We start from the raw sequence: 16,021 nt of genomic DNA on the forward strand, positions 1-16,021 counted from the left end.
AGGGTAAAAAGTTGGGAAGAGCCACCTCCAATGAAACTATGGAGACCTCAGTCTTACAGCATTAGACATTGTTTTTCAATACTCTAAAATTGGAAAAGAGAACAGAAGAAATCATTATATTTCCTAGATGCTTTCCTGTGCAGAAAGGAAATCTATTTTTATTAATACCATAATAGAGTAAGCAATTTTACTTCATACAAAATATTGCTATAGGTTTTTTGTAAGCAATAACTATACAATTAATGCCAACATAGATGGAGATGTTTGGGAAATATGTGTATGGAGAAAACCTTCAAATTCACAGGAAACTAGAGAACCAAGAAAATCTAAAATTTTTCTAAGTAGGAGAAATAGAACATGTTTGAATAAGAGACAAATTGAGAAGTTTAACAAGTTTGTGCCCATCCTCATATGACAGAGGATGTTGGTTGTTTATGCATTGCAATTGAAAGCACCATGAATTTCAAATTCATCCAAAACATCCTCATAAATGCTAATTTCCAAGCAACCCAATATTTCGATGTTATGCCTCAAAACATGAATGCAGAAAGTAACCACGTAATGTTTTTCTTATCAGACTCTGTCCGGATGTTTAATATCAAAGTCAAATGTTAAGAAAATCCCTTTCCCATCTGCTTCTTGGTTAGATTTTTTTATCAGTTTTATTCACACACTGTAAAATCCATCCAGTGTGTACAATTAATAACTCTATATTGTAATATTCTTTCAAAAATTGCAACAAAGTTACTATAATATTGCTAACTGCCAATAATAGGTGGTATAAGAATTGTGGGATTTTTCTTTGTGGAGCAACGAAAGTCTTTTCAAATTGAATGTCATGATGAATGTACAACTCTGTGATTACACCTGGTTATATTTTGCACAGAGTTGTGGCAGTTGGTTTTATTATAGTGTCACAGCCACACCTTTTTTATAATAAATATTTAATAGTTTGATAATATGATGTGTTTGTCCCTCTGTTGTCTAGTGGTATGCAAAACATGGGAAGAGAAAATGGGACCTCCACGGTAGGTTTTACCCTCCTTGGACTGTTCCCGGGATCGAGACATGTTGGCTTCCTCATCTGCACGATTCTCCTCGTCTATGTTGTTGCCATCACAGGAAACACCACCCTGGTCCTCCTCATCTCTCTGGATCCTTGTCTCCACAGCCCCATGTACTTTCTCCTCAGCCAGCTCTCCCTCATGGACATCTCCCTCATCTCCACCACTGTCCCCAAGATGCTCACCAACTTCTTCTCAGGGATGTCAGCTATCTCATACATCGGCTGTGTGACTCAGGTCTATTTATATTCCTCCCTTACAGGCAGTGAGTGCGTTCTGCTCACACTTATGGCCTACGATCGATATGTGGCTATTTGTAATCCTTTAAGATATGTGGTTATTGTAAATTCTGAAACTTGTCTGCAGATGTCCATTATGTCATGGTTAGGGGGAGCACTAAATGGCTTCGTGCAAACTTTATTTACAATGCACTTTCCCAGATGTGGCTCAAAAGAAATCCGCCATTTCTTCTGTGAGCTAGAGGCAGTCCTCAAGCTGTCATGTGAGGACTCTTCAACTTACTGGAAAGTTGTGTTTATGTCTGCAGTCATATTGATCCTTACTCCCTTCAGCCTTATTCTGACCTCGTACATTTTTATCTTCCTCACTGTTTTCCGCTTAAATTCTACCAAGGCAAGGCATAAAGCTCTTGCCACCTGCTCTTCCCATCTGCTGGTGGTGCTTTTCTACTTTGGTCCAACCATGTTGATTTGCATGACTCCCAGATCCTTGCACACCACGGAGCAGGAGCAGGGTCTCTCTGTCTTCTACACCATCCTCACCCCCATGCTGAACCCCCTCATATACAGCCTAAGGAACAAGGAGGTAAGAGAGGCTCTGAGGAAAGTTCTGAGAAAAGTCTAATTCTAAATAGGATCATAACATTGGAGTCCCCAGTTACTTAGTAATTCTAGTAAAAATTCATAGCCATCAGTTACATTACTTATTTGTGAATCAGGATATATTTATTCATTTATCAATTTTTAAATCTGGCTATGTGATTATTATTAAAATCATCAAATAGTTTTATTGTGTAATTCAATGGATATATAATTTGGCACATGTTTAATAAATGTAGCCACTGCTTTGTTCATTTTTATCCTGCCACTTATTAAGTGCTGGATTTATGCCAATCAGCTATGATAAACAGTGGTTATTTAGCTGATTAACTTAGTAACAAATAGACACAAAGTTAGTCCAAAGGATTAATTTTATTCTGCACCTATTTTTTCTATCTGCTAATGACAATGATCATAGGTAGCTAGGCTCTTACCTTACTAAAATTTACTTCAAATAGAATGTAAAGCCACCCATTAATATGAGATCTCAGGCATATAAGCAACATATTGGGATGGAATTTGGATTAAATTTTAAAATAGGCATTACAGATTTTATAGTTTTTCACAATTACAATGCATTCTTCAACTATGTGTGCTTCTTTCTGCTCATCTGATACTACAGCAGAGCAACCCAAGCAATAGAGATTTCATTCCAGAACTTCTGTTCTGCTTTTTATGATTTGAAAAAATCAGTAATCCTTAAGGATGGAGGTTTATTATTTTCCCAAGTTGAACAAGATGTTCGATGAAAATTCTATGGTTTGAACTTAAATTCCTGAGTATTTCCCACAGTATCACAGATACTTTTTCTTTTTAGGAATCAAGAATATTAATAATTACTACTAACATGCTATTTGGTTCTGATCCAAATACATGTATACTAACTTAATATTGTGTTCTTTCAGCAAAATTCTCACTTGAAATCATTTTAGTAACAATGATCATCATAAATTATAACTGTATTATAGTGGGAAGAAATAGAGGTGTTTCTTCTTTGTTGGAAAACTGTTGTGAGTGCATAAAATTGTACATGAACATTTCTCATTTGACACTTCTTTCTGTCATATATTTAAGACCTTGATGAATGTCACAATATTCCACAATTTTATAGGCCTCTGTTCATAAAGGTATGTGGTCAAAAGCGTGCCACTCCTCTAAGTGGATTGACTCAATTTCTGTATTTGAATGCTGGGTCATTTCAACGTGTGTGAGAAACTCTGATCAAGTGTTGGTGTCCTTTATATTGTCAGTTAGATTTGTGTGGTTTTTCCCAAAGCATGATCTGTTTAAATCACAAATACACAGGTAGTTTATTTGAAGGTAAGTCCAAGTAGTAGGAGATAAGGACACAAAAGAGTAAAATAGGGAAAAAGTTATATCACATGAGAATTTCTAAGGAACAAACAGAATGCCTCTAAGAATTCCCACACAATTCGTAGGGAGAGTATTTATCTATATAGTCTCATCTTTCTCTAACAAAAGTTTCCTACAAAGAATTTAACACCCTTCCCCCATATTACAACTGTACATGTGTGCACGCTGAGTGTGATCCCAGAACTGAGGTGGCTCTGTAGAAACCTGAAGTGGAAAGGAAAGATGGGCAGTGCACACTTGAGATGAAATACCTTTAGGGTGAAGTGAGTGAAGCTTGCGGGGAACAGTCCCCTGCACCATGGCTGGATTAAGAGAAGAGGCTCAGAGGGTGTGAGTTACATCATCCAGTGCACTCGGTAAGGTCCCCTCTGCACTGGTCAGATCAGCTCTTGCTCCCCATGAAGCCTGACCTCAACCCCTATCTCCCAACAGATGCAGAGCTACAATCTGTATCAAAGACTTAACATGGGAGGGCAAGGAGTGAAATTACACCTCTGATGTAGCTGCTGATCCCAGGACCCTCCTTGATCTTCACCATCTTCCCCATCAAATCCCAAACAGGATTCCATCACCATTGGCCATAATTTTCACAGGCCTGAGATTATTGTTGCTTTCTCCCTCTGCTGATCCATCATATGGGATGAGGAGCCCAAAGGGACCAGAAAACTGTCACAGCATTCAGTGGAACTTGTACTAGAAACCCTAAAAGCAGGAAACAGGACTGGAAGCCATAGAGATTAATACTGTAGAGACTGGGAGCAAAATTTGCATGAGTGATTCCATAATTCTTCCTCGGGGTCCCCAGACTCCCTTATTCTTGCTTCAGGGGCATGTATTAACCAGGAGCTGACTCAGCACATAGAGAGCATCCTGGAGGACACACTGCCCCAAACATGAAAGATTTGTCTCTGAGATACATGTTACCTGATCAGTCATCCCAGTAAGCTAACTGTTTCCATGTGATATGACATAAGGTAGGAGATGGAGTCTGTGGTCATGAGACATGCATTGCCCTTTTGTCACCATTGTTTGCCCGTTATTCAATGCTGTTTTATCTGGGATGCAATTTTCATAAATCAGATTTCCTGTTAAAGCACATAGATAATGGTGCTGAATGAGAAACTTCAGTGACAGAAGGAAAATACACATTTGGAGTATTTGTCAGTGTTTGTACATATGAGCTGTATTTTGTCCATCCATGAGTCTGTAGACATGAGTTTTTCCCCAGCTATCCTTGTTTTGGTGTTTCTAATCTTACTCAGTTCAGAGCCTTGATCAGTTGTATGTACCATCAAAAGCTTAGGCCTCACGCTGTTTCTCTCTCCATTAAAAACAAGTGGCCAAGGACTCTGAAAACCACTGTCCATGCAGATAATTTCCCCTCATGATTCCCAAGACACCCTTGAGCAGGGATGTTGTGCAACAAATTTTCATTTTTGTTTCTCATACACAGTTCATGAAAATACACTCATGATCCTGCCCCATATTTCTTGTTTCAGTCAGCAGGTCACAGAGACCACTAATTGAGAACACAAGAAGGAGTGTAGCATGAAACGCTGCTGTAATAGAAGTAACTGTCTGGGGGTTTCAACCAATTACTTGTGCACTCCTTTGTGCCTTCTGGACATTCACATTCCAATCCCAGATGTATTGCTCCCATATTGTATTTAATGTCTGTGGTGCATGCCTCAATTTAGGCCTATGTGTCTGATAGTACACAGCATATTAGGATTTGAGGACATTTTCACTTGCAGGGGAATGATGAGGCTCTCAGTTCCTATTGCAAACTAGTAGAACTCCAAGATCAGCTTTTCTAGTTGCCACAATTTCTTTTTTAAGGATGGCATGGCCCTGATCCAAACCTAAGTGTCTACTGTGACACCGTTATTGAGGTTTTGTGAACCCAATCTGATTCCTGATCTACCATGAAACCTCCAGTACATTGTATCTGCTAGATTCTATGACCTAAGAGGGAAGGCAACTTTCATGGCAGCTTGGACCTTCTTACAAAGCCTTCTTTTGCTCTTGGTACTATGAGAAAATAGCAGCCTCCCCAGACACCTAATAGATGAGATTTGACTATTTTTTCTAGGTGTTGTACATTCCACCTCTAAAATCCAAAGGAGGCCACAAAGCACTACTCATGATACCATGGACAGGGCATCCAGTGACACAATGTGTCCTTTTCCTTAGAGGGATTGTTCAGTTGCCGCAAACTTTTATGACCTTAAAAGCTCTACCAACACAGCAGAACCCCGAGTCTTTGAAGTGTTTACCTTTCACACATTTTGAAACTGTTATGTCTCACCAGGGCATCACAAGGGCTTGACTTAACTTGTTTATCAGGTCCAGTTTAGGTGGCCTCATCAATACTGTGCAACTTTGCGAGATTCTGTGGGAAGGAAAGATAATTGATGACCCTACAGACTATACTGTGACAGAAACAGAAGAACAAACATTACCTTGGCACACATTAAAGAGAAATGGTCTGATCATCTTTAGTGATGAGGTTTAAAAAGAAGATACTCAACATAGTAACTGGCTTAAAGGTTAAAATGCACTTTGCTATAAACATAGGAGATGCAGCACAGCAACAGGACATAGAATACAACTTGGTTAGGCCCATGGTAGTCCAATATCATATGTCACATTCCATCTTCTTTATTAGGGGCTGCACTGTGCATTAAATAAGGAGGTGATGGAAAGTAAACTTTTTCATCCTTGATTTTCCAATGGTGGTGTTAATCATTACAACTCATCCCCAAATACTGGATGAATTTTTAAATAACTGTAAATGTTAATCAATTTCTAAGGCTTCCACTTGGCTCTTACTACCACAGTGAGATTTATGGCACAGTCAGGGAATAAAAGTTAAGTCTATTTCATTGGCTAAGTAGATTTATGTCAATTTTGGTGCCTTTTAGAAACATTATCCCTACTGTGCAATAGGCTTGGCCAGTAGTTCTGTTGCATCTCATATTAATCATTCATGCTTTTATAGAGAACTGATGATTGTTTTTCAGACTCAGTGTCAATATCAGCTGTCACTCTAGAAATAGTAGCCCTCACATCTCTAGATGCCTTTTTCCCAATGTATTAATCTCTTGATAATTCACCTGTTCACCCTCCAAAACAACCATGTAAAGCATATTGTATGTTAGTACTTTGGAAATGCAGAGTATTTCTTCAAGGAAACCTAGCCTTCTTCAAACAATGTACTGATGGGTTGGGGCTGGGTTTGTTGTGTACTGAAGTAATTCTAGAAACTAAATTGAGGATCTTAATTGAGGAATATGGTGCTGATGATCTTAGTTTTCTGTTTTAATGAAAACTGAAATTGCCTCAGGTTTACTGCCTGTAGTATGACCCTACCCATTTTAAGCTCTCGTGTTCTCCAGGCGGTTTTCCATTTACTGCACGCAGCCTTCATCATGACTAGATACCATGTGATGGTTCTGGCCATGAATGACTCCCCTAGTCCCCCCACATACTTTGGACAACTGAGTTGGTTTCACTCCAGAAGGGGAGTGGACATTCTTTACATGTCATCCAAGTACCAGCAACTGTGGGGGGTGCTGTGCTTGCATAAACAAGTCATCAAATAACAGGACTGAAAAGAGGATTCTGCCAACAACCATGTGATCTGACCGAGTCTGTGGCATGACCTTCATGTGTGATCAGGGTTCACACAGCCTCATTGGTAATAAATAAGTGTTTACAATTATGGAAATGCCTAAAATGGGAGAAGGACTTGGTGACATATGCTGCAACTCAGTGGTATATTAGGACACCAAGCTTATGTTGTGTGAATATCACTCTAAATAGTTTCTAGTGTTTCTCAGTGTCTTACCAACTGTGGCTCATTTAATAATAATGTACGAAAATCCAAAAAACAGAACAATGTTTCTCTGTTATTATTCTACTTCTGTTCATTTTCATGGATCCCAATCTCTCCAGGTATCTTACCCACTGTTGTTCAATGTAGATACTGTGCTTAAATTTAAACAGTTCGTCTCCCATGTTTCTCAAATATCTTTCTTTATTCTGTGTTCTAGCCTTTTCTGATGGCATTTCCTCAAATTGTAATATTTCTATTCATGTTAAAAAATATAAGCATTGGGAATTTTAAAATCAATAACAGTTTATTCTAATTTCTTCTATTATCTATTTGATCCTTATGGAGAATTTTGGATGTAGAAAGATTTTAAGAAACGTCTTCAGATTTATTTATATTTATATTAATCCATGGTTTGAAAATATTTAAAAATATTAGCTGCAAATATTTTGAAATTTGAATATATTTGTGGCTCAACTTGAAGTTTCTGTAAAATTTCCTAAGTATACAATTCAATTAAAAGATAATCACTATTCCACTGAAAATCTAATGTTTGCTCAGGGCTTTACCGATTTCCAGTTTCCCTCATGACAGAGTAGTTTGTATTAAACTACCCCAACCACTATTGAAACAATTACAAAGCTTAAAAATAATCCACATGACTATTTGAAGGAAGACCTTCAATCAATGACCTTCACATGTTTCTGTTAGTCAAGTTTGCTCTCCAAATACCTGCAGGAGATTCTTCCACTTTCAACTTGATTTGGGGGATATGTTTAGTATCTTTGACACTATACTTACCAAATAAGAACTTCCTGACTGTGGAAGAGAACACTGAATAGAATCTGAAGATACGCAAAAGATCGTACGTCCTCTACAGTCTCAGCTTAACTACTAGAAAGTGCTGGTGATGAGCAAATGGAAGGGAATCTATTCCCAAAATACAGTAATTATCCACTAGAAATTATTCTTCCAGAACCAGTACTTCAACCTGATGAATTAAATGGTACAATGAAGGCCAAGTTTAGAAGTCCCTGAGGAGACTCCTCTGGGGGCAACAAGTCCCCTGATTATTCATGGCTGGTTCTTCAGTCACCTCCTAAATCACCAAGCTCATTTACCACCCCTAGGTCATAGAACGCCAGGTGCAATGAAGCAGGTAAAGTCAGAAGGTGGAAATCACTTACCCAAAGAATCGCATCAAGATCAATTTGATGAAGAAATACAACATACCCCATGGCTTGTAGAATGTGGAATGAGCACAAGAAATGAATATTACTTCTAAAACTTTAATCTCACAAGGCAAGTTTATGATGAGATAAAGCAGGGCAGCAACACACTAGAAGGATTCAGGTGTGTTTGTAAGTGTGGTTTAAAACCATGTAAGGGTCTTTTTGCGTTCAGTTTTATAATCCAACATGCTCACTTTTTTCTGGATGGCCCAAATAATGACAGATCTGCTCATAATCATAGGCTTCCACTAAAGAATCTCTTGTCTCTTTCCCTACTTTACTGAAAGTCCAAACTCTTTTAATGGCATTCAAGATGCAGTCACCGTATCTCCCTCTATGAAACTTACGAACTTATCAAACTGTAGAGCAACCAGGGTGATGGGACGTGCATGGTTTTAAAGTCTGACAATGCTGACGTTGCCTAGACCTAGAAAGTACTTAGGACATGTCAGATGTTGTTCCCATTTCTTCTAGAAAACTTGGTCTTATCTTTTCTAACCTTCACTGTTAGTTTAATGTGCTGCAAAATCTGAAGTAGCTGCATTCAGTTAAATAGAATCGGCATAAATTTAATACTGAAAAATTAACCAATGCACCTTTCAAACTGGAAGGCAGGAAGTTGTGCTGGGAAATACATAAGATTTTACCAAAAAGACCAACTGGCAAGCATATGCAAGCTGACATCGAGACCACAGTATCTATCAATTGTCTTTCTTGCCATTCTACAAGATAGAAAACATGTATAAAGAATTGTATGGAGTTATTCTGGTGATCACAAGATTAGATTATCTGTGTCAGCTGCCAGTCACCTCAAAATTGTGCTCTAGGATGACTCTTAGAATAATGAATCGTTAAGATCATACAATAACCTGCATCTGCTCTTCTGGTTAATCCTGTGTAAAAAGTTGGGAAGAGCCACCTACAATGAAACTATGGAGACCTCAATCTCACAGTATTACACACTCTTTTTCAATACTCTAAAATTAGAAAAGAGAACAGAAGAAAGCATTGTATTTCCTAGATGCATTCCTGTGCAGAAAGGAAATCTATTTTTATTAATAGGTAATAGAGTGAGCAATTTTCCTTCATACAAAATATTGCTATAGGTTTTTTGTAAGCAATAACTATACAATTAATGCAAACATAGATTCAGATGGTTTGGAAATATGTGCATGGAGAAAACCTTCCAATTCATGGGAAATTAGAGCACCAAAAACATCTGCAATTTTTCTAAGTAGGAGAATAGAACATGTTCACATGAGAGACACACTGAAAAGTTTAACAAGTTTCCGTCCATCTTCATGTGACAGGAGTATGTTAGGCGTTTATGCATTGCAATTGAAAGAATCATGAATTTCAAATTCCTCCCAAACATCTCATAAATGTTAATTTCCAAACAACCCAATATTTTGATGTTATGCTTCAATATATGAATGCAGAAGGTAACCAGGTAATGTTTACCTTATTAGACTTGATCTATATGTTTAATTTTAAAGTCAAATGTTAATTAAAACCTCTTTCCCTTCCTGTTCCTGGTTAGATTTTTTAAAACAGTTTTATTCACATACCATAAAATCCATCCAGTGTATACAATCAATGACTCTATATTGTAATATTCTTTCATAAATCACAACAAAGTTAGTATAACAATGCTAAGTATCAATAATACAGTGGTATATAGGTGTGGGATTTTTCTTTGTGGAGCAATGAAAATGTTTTTTAAATTGAATGTGGTGTTGAATGCACAACTCTTTGATTACTCCTGGTTGGATTTTGCATAGGGTTGTGGCAGTTGGTTTTACTGTAGAGTCACAGCAACACCTTTTTTCATAATAAATATTTCATTCGATGATAATGTGATGTTTCTCCCTCTGTTCTCTAGTAGCATGCAAAAAATGGGAAGAGAAAATGAGACTTCTGTAGAGGGTTTTACCCTCCTTGGACTCTTTCCGGAAATGAGCCATGCTGGCTTCCTCATCTGCACGATTCTCCTTGTCTACATTATTGCCATCACAGGAAACACCACCCTGGTCCTCCTCATCTCTCTGGATCCCCATCTCCACAGCCCCATGTACTTTCTCCTCAGCCAGCTCTCCCTCATGGACATCTCCCTCATCTCCACCACTGTCCCCAAGATGCTCACCAACTTCTTCTCAGGAACATCAGATATTTCCTACATTTGCTGTGTGACTCAGGTCTATTTCCACACCACCCTCGGAGGCAGTGAGTGCATTCTGCTCACTCTGATGGCCTATGATCGGTATGTGGCTATTTCTAACCCTTTGCGGTATGTAGTCACTATGAATTTTGAAGTTTGCCTACAGATGGCCATTGTGTCTTGGTTAGGGGGTGCACTCAATTCTCTGATCCAAACCATATACACCATGCATTTTCACAGATGTGGATCAAGGGAAGTCCACCATTTTTTCTGTGAGCTAGAGGCAGTCCTTGAGCTGTCATGTGAGGACACTTCAACTTATGAGAAGGTCGTGTTTGTGACTGGAGTTGTGCTCATCCTGATCCCCCTTAGCCTTATTCTAGCATCCTACTTTTTTATCTTTCTCTGTGTTCTCCACTTACATTCCACTAAGGCAAGGTACAAAGCCCTCATCACCTGCTCTTCCCATCTGATGGTGGTGTTTTTATACTTCGTTCCAACCATCTTCATCTACATGATTCCCAGATCCTTGCACACCTCAAAGCAAGATGAGTTTCTCTCTGTCTTCTATACCATCCTCACCCCTATGTTGAACCCCCTTATATACAGCCTAAGGAACAAGGAGGTTGGGAAGGCTCTGAAGAAAATTCTAGGAACAGTGTTATCATAAAATTAAATAATTTTGACAGTTTCTGTTTGCCTAGTAATTCTGGAAACAGTTTCTGCCCATAAAATTCAGGAGTGGTTTATGAATCAGGACACATTTATTGTTAGCAATAGTTCTATGTCTATACTGTGAAAATAATTTTTATTTAACTAATTGATTAGATATATTATTTGATCTTTGATTAATAAACATAAACATTACTTTGTTAATTTTTATCGTTTAAGTTTTGGTATTTGATTTTACAGATAACCAGCTATAAGCAAAACAATAATTTGTACAATTTACTTAGCATCAAGTACACAAAGTTATTCCACCAAGGTGATCTGTGAGTTTCTTCTGCATCCATTTTTTCTTATGTGCAAATGACAATGATCAGAATTAGCTACACTATTACTATAGAAAAAATTCCTTCAATTGGATTAAAAATAGACAATTAATATGAGATTTCAGGGTATCTGAGCAATGGATAAGAATGAAATTTGCATCAAACATTAAAATAGTCATTGATTTTACACTTTTGCACAATTACCTATCATTCCTCAAGAATAACTTATTCTTTCAGGTCAATTTATATTTGGAAAAGCAACCCAAGGAACAGATCCTCCATGCCACAACTTCTCTGCTTATTACGGAAAAAAAAAAAGTTTTCCTTAAGAAACTTGAGGTTAAATATCTTAAAAAGTTTAACAATGCATTAGATTGAAAATCCATGATGTGATCTTGAATTTCTATATCTTTTCCACTATCCTTCCAGATGATCATTTTTTAAAATAAAATATATAGAGTTTAGTAATTGTCTTTTAATTCAGATCTAAAATCTAATACATCAAATTTATGTATTTTGTTGGATCCTTTCTTAATGCCCCCTTGAAATCATTTTAGTGACAATGGTCATCACAGATGATAACTGAATTTGTAACAGGAAGAAATATTGGTGTTTCTTCTTTGATGGAAAAGCTGATGTGAGTGCATAAAATTGCTGATGATGATTTCTCATGTATACAAACATTTTGTTCAGTATCTGAGGTCTTGGTAAATTTCAAGTCATTCCAAAAGTCTATAGGCCTCTGATAATAAAGAAATGTGAGTCAAACATTCCACTGTTTTATGTAGGTTGGATACAACTTGTGATTCAAATACCAAATAATTTAAAATTGTGGAGAATTTATGATCAAGTAGTTGTGTTCATTGTGTTGCCAGTTAATGTTGTTTGGTTTCTCTTCAAATAACATCTTGATTCAAGCTAAATGTGCAGGTTTTTGTATATATAATGTAATCCAGGGAGTAAGAAGGAGGGGTTGGGAAGGGTGAAATTGGGAAAGAATAATGATACGCAAATATAAGAATGCATTTTCCAGAACAATTCTATGGGTTGATCTCACAGGGAAATTTCCAAAGAACAAATCAAATGCCTCTATGATCTCCCCCATTAAATCATAGGAAGAGTATTTTTAGGGTCCCATCTCTTCCTATTTGATGTTTTTTGCCAGGTATTTAACACCGAAGCTGTAAGAACATTCTGCAAGTGCTCACGTTGTGTAAGTACCTACAGTCAGAGGTGGCACTTTTGAAGCCCAGGCCAGAAAGTGAAAGGTGAACAGCAAACATTCAATATAGAAGTATTTAGGTTGAAGTGGATGGAGCCTGCACAGAACAGTTCACCGAACCACGGTTGAGAGGCTTAAAGGATATGAGATATATCATGAGAGTCTTTGCAAAAGTTCATCATGCAGTGCTCAATCTGCTCTTGCCCTCCATAAATACTAACATGCCACCCTATCTTCTAGAGGTTACCAGTGACAATCTCTACCCATGTCTTAACACGGGAGATATACTAATGTCTTAACACGGGAGATAACAGAAGTATCAACCCTGATGTTGCAGTTGATCCCAAGATCCTCACTGATCTTTATCATCATTCTCTCAAACATCCATATTAGTTTCCCTCACCATTGCCCAGAACTACAGCTGGTCCAAGACTATTACTTCATTCTCTGGCTGTTATCTATCAGCATGGGAAGCCCAAAGGGACCAGGCAACAGCCACAGCCTCAGGTTCATTGGACACTCACTGGAAATCATGGAAGCAAGAACAGTAACCATAGCCATAGAAATTTAAGACCATAGGAACAGGAAGCAAAATTTTCCCAAGGCATTCACTGGAAGTGCAGTGTGAGTAGCCAATCCTACCTCCTCCACTAGTTCCCCAGACTCCCTTAGTCTAGCTATTGAGAATACATCACAAAAAAACAGACATTTACTCAATGTATGTGTAGCGTCATGAAGACAGCACTCCAGTCCATCTCAGTATTGTCTTTGACAAAGTATCTTAGTTGAATTCTAGTCAAACAGTCCATCATCCCATTGAGCCAATTGTTTTCATTTCATGTGTTATGAGGTAGGACTGATGGATTCCATGGTCAACAGGCCATGCTGACCTTCAAAAATAATTTGTATTCCAAAGACAAGGCTGAAATACATGGTATCCCAGTTTGGTAAATAAGATTTTCTATTAAACACAAAGATGATAGTGTTGGCAGTGAAACCTTCAAAAGAGAATGAAAAGCCATAGGTAGAGTAATTGTCAGTGCTTGTACAGATGAGCTTCATTTTGTCCCACCATGAATCTGTTGTCAAGCCTTTTTACCAGAAGTCCTTGCTTTTGCACATCCAATTTTCTCATTCTAGGGTCTTGAACAATTGCCTAAGCACCCAGCATTGTGATGGCACCAGGCTAATTTTTCTCTGTGTAAAAAGTCAGTAGCCAAGGACCCTGGAAAGCACTGTCCATTTGGAGATTTTCCCCTCACATCTGCCAGGGCCACAGTAAAAAGATGTCTTTACCCGTTTGGTTCCCACCCACCACTCAAGCTATTCCATCTTTAAAGGTGACCCACATTCCTTCTCTTCAGTCAGCTTGATGTAAGGAAAACTAAGTGGGGACTTAGGAGAGGTTTTGGGGTAAGACACAGAAGTAAATGGCAAAAGAAGTAAGTGGCATGGGTGTTTAAGCCACTAATCTGTGTAACTTACTTGCACCCTCCAGATCTTCTAGAGCCGAATCTCAGATGTATGACTTCTCTGTAGCAAGGAATTCCTGTGTTGCACACATGAACTTAAGACAGTGGGTCTGACAACACCCAGTGCACTAAGTGTAGATCATGTGTTAAGTTCTTGGTCAATGATCAAGCTCTCAGTCCCTCCAGAAACTAGTAGAACTCCAAAATCAGTATTTTGAATTGCAGTATTTCAGTTACCATGCCTTTCTCTTTCAAAGTTGTGAGGCCCTCAATCGAGATTTAGAAGTTTGAACCATGAATCTCCTATTAGGAATTTATAGACTCCATCCTGCCTCCTCATCTACCATGTACACCTCCAGCACATAGTATCTACTAGATTTTGTGGCCTAAGAGGCAGAGGCAAATTTCAAGGTAATTTGGAACTCCTACAAAGTCCTCGTCACCCCTTGGCACTGGGAAAAGCTAGCAGCCTTCCCAGTTACCTGATAGAGGAGTTTTGCTTTTGGTGTTTTTGTGTTATGATGATTTTATGCCTATTTATGCCTTTATGAAGGCATATACTCTTTTTTACTAATTTTTAATTCAATTTTATTGAAATATATTTTCATATCATATAATCATATGAAGTGTGCAGTCAATTGTTTCCAGTATCATCATATAGTGGTGCATTCATCACCACAATCAATTTTTGAACATTTTCATTGCCCCCCCAAAATTAAAATAAGAATAATAATTAAAGTAAAAAAGAACACTCCAAACATTCCATTCCCCCACCCCACTCCCTATTATTCATTTAATTTTTGTCCTCATTTTCTACTCATCTGTTCTTACACTGGATAAAGGGAGTGTGAGACACAAGTTTTCCACAATGATAGATGAGTTTTTGACTACTATTTGGAATATTGTCCCGCTAAAACCCATTAGAACTCACAGAGTACTGCATCATTTTTTCTATGGACAGAAAGTCTACATGCCATGATGTGTTATTTATCATAAAGGAGTTGTCCAGGATGCCCCAAGTTTTAGAACATTAAAAGCTTTACCAACATGGCAGGGTTCTGAATCTTTGAAGTGTTTATCCCGCATGATTTTTGGAGCCTTTATACCAAACCAGGACATCTGGGGTGGGGCTTGATTTAACATATTGATCAGGTTCAATTAGCATGGTGTCATCAACACTGTGCACCCTTTTGAGGTCATACAGAAATGCAAGATGATTGATGTCTCTACAGTCTATATTGTAACAGAATGCAGAAGAGTTAATATAACTTAGGGGCAAGAGAGTGACTTTGTATTTCTGTCTACCCATATAAAAAAATAACATGTGTATATAATTTTTGTGATGACAATTATAAAGAAATTCTTCATTGTAATAGATTTATTCTGAAGGATAAAATGCGTATTTGAGTAAGGTAGTATCTGCAGCACAGAAACTGCCAGTTGAGTACCTGTTGGTTAGGTTTATGTTAGACCACTGCCATATGCTGCAATCCGTCTTATCTATTAGAGGCCACACATGTACTTTAAATGAGGAGATAATGAAAAAGTAAATTTCTTCTTCTTTGACTTTCCAATGGCAGTGTTAACCACTGCAATTCATCCCAGAATGCACGATGGCTACTTTACTATCTATCAATTGCAAAAAATTGCAATAACTTCCACTTGTCCCTTATCACCACCATGAGACTTAGGCTACAGTAAGGGAACGATGTTAGGTATATGCCAGTGACTACGTACAACTCTTCTGGCTTGTGTGCAGTTTTGGAAACCCTAACCTTTACTACATGATGGACTTGGGCCAAGACTCCACCTGCCATCCTTACGTTTATAGAG

The 16,021-nt window shown here is 37.9% G+C and overlaps 2 protein-coding genes across 2 annotated transcripts; both read left to right on the forward strand.

Moving 5' to 3' along the window:
• Nucleotides 1-992: 992 nt before the first annotated feature.
• LOC119519764 (olfactory receptor 2T2-like) lies at nt 993-1,928 on the forward strand. Its single transcript, XM_037817505.1, has one exon. The coding sequence runs from the start codon at nt 993-995 to the stop codon at nt 1,926-1,928; it is 936 nt and encodes a 311-aa protein (XP_037673433.1).
• Nucleotides 1,929-10,230: 8,302 nt separating this feature from the next.
• On the forward strand, nt 10,231-11,172 carry LOC119519765 (olfactory receptor 2M2-like). Its single transcript, XM_037817506.1, has one exon. It carries the CDS (start codon nt 10,231-10,233, stop codon nt 11,170-11,172), a length of 942 nt encoding a protein of 313 aa, XP_037673434.1.
• Nucleotides 11,173-16,021: the final 4,849 nt, after the last annotated feature.

The sequence above is a fragment of the Choloepus didactylus genome, chromosome 24, assembly GCF_015220235.1.
Source record: "Choloepus didactylus isolate mChoDid1 chromosome 24, mChoDid1.pri, whole genome shotgun sequence".
In the NCBI taxonomy this organism is placed as follows: domain Eukaryota; kingdom Metazoa; phylum Chordata; class Mammalia; order Pilosa; family Megalonychidae; genus Choloepus; species Choloepus didactylus.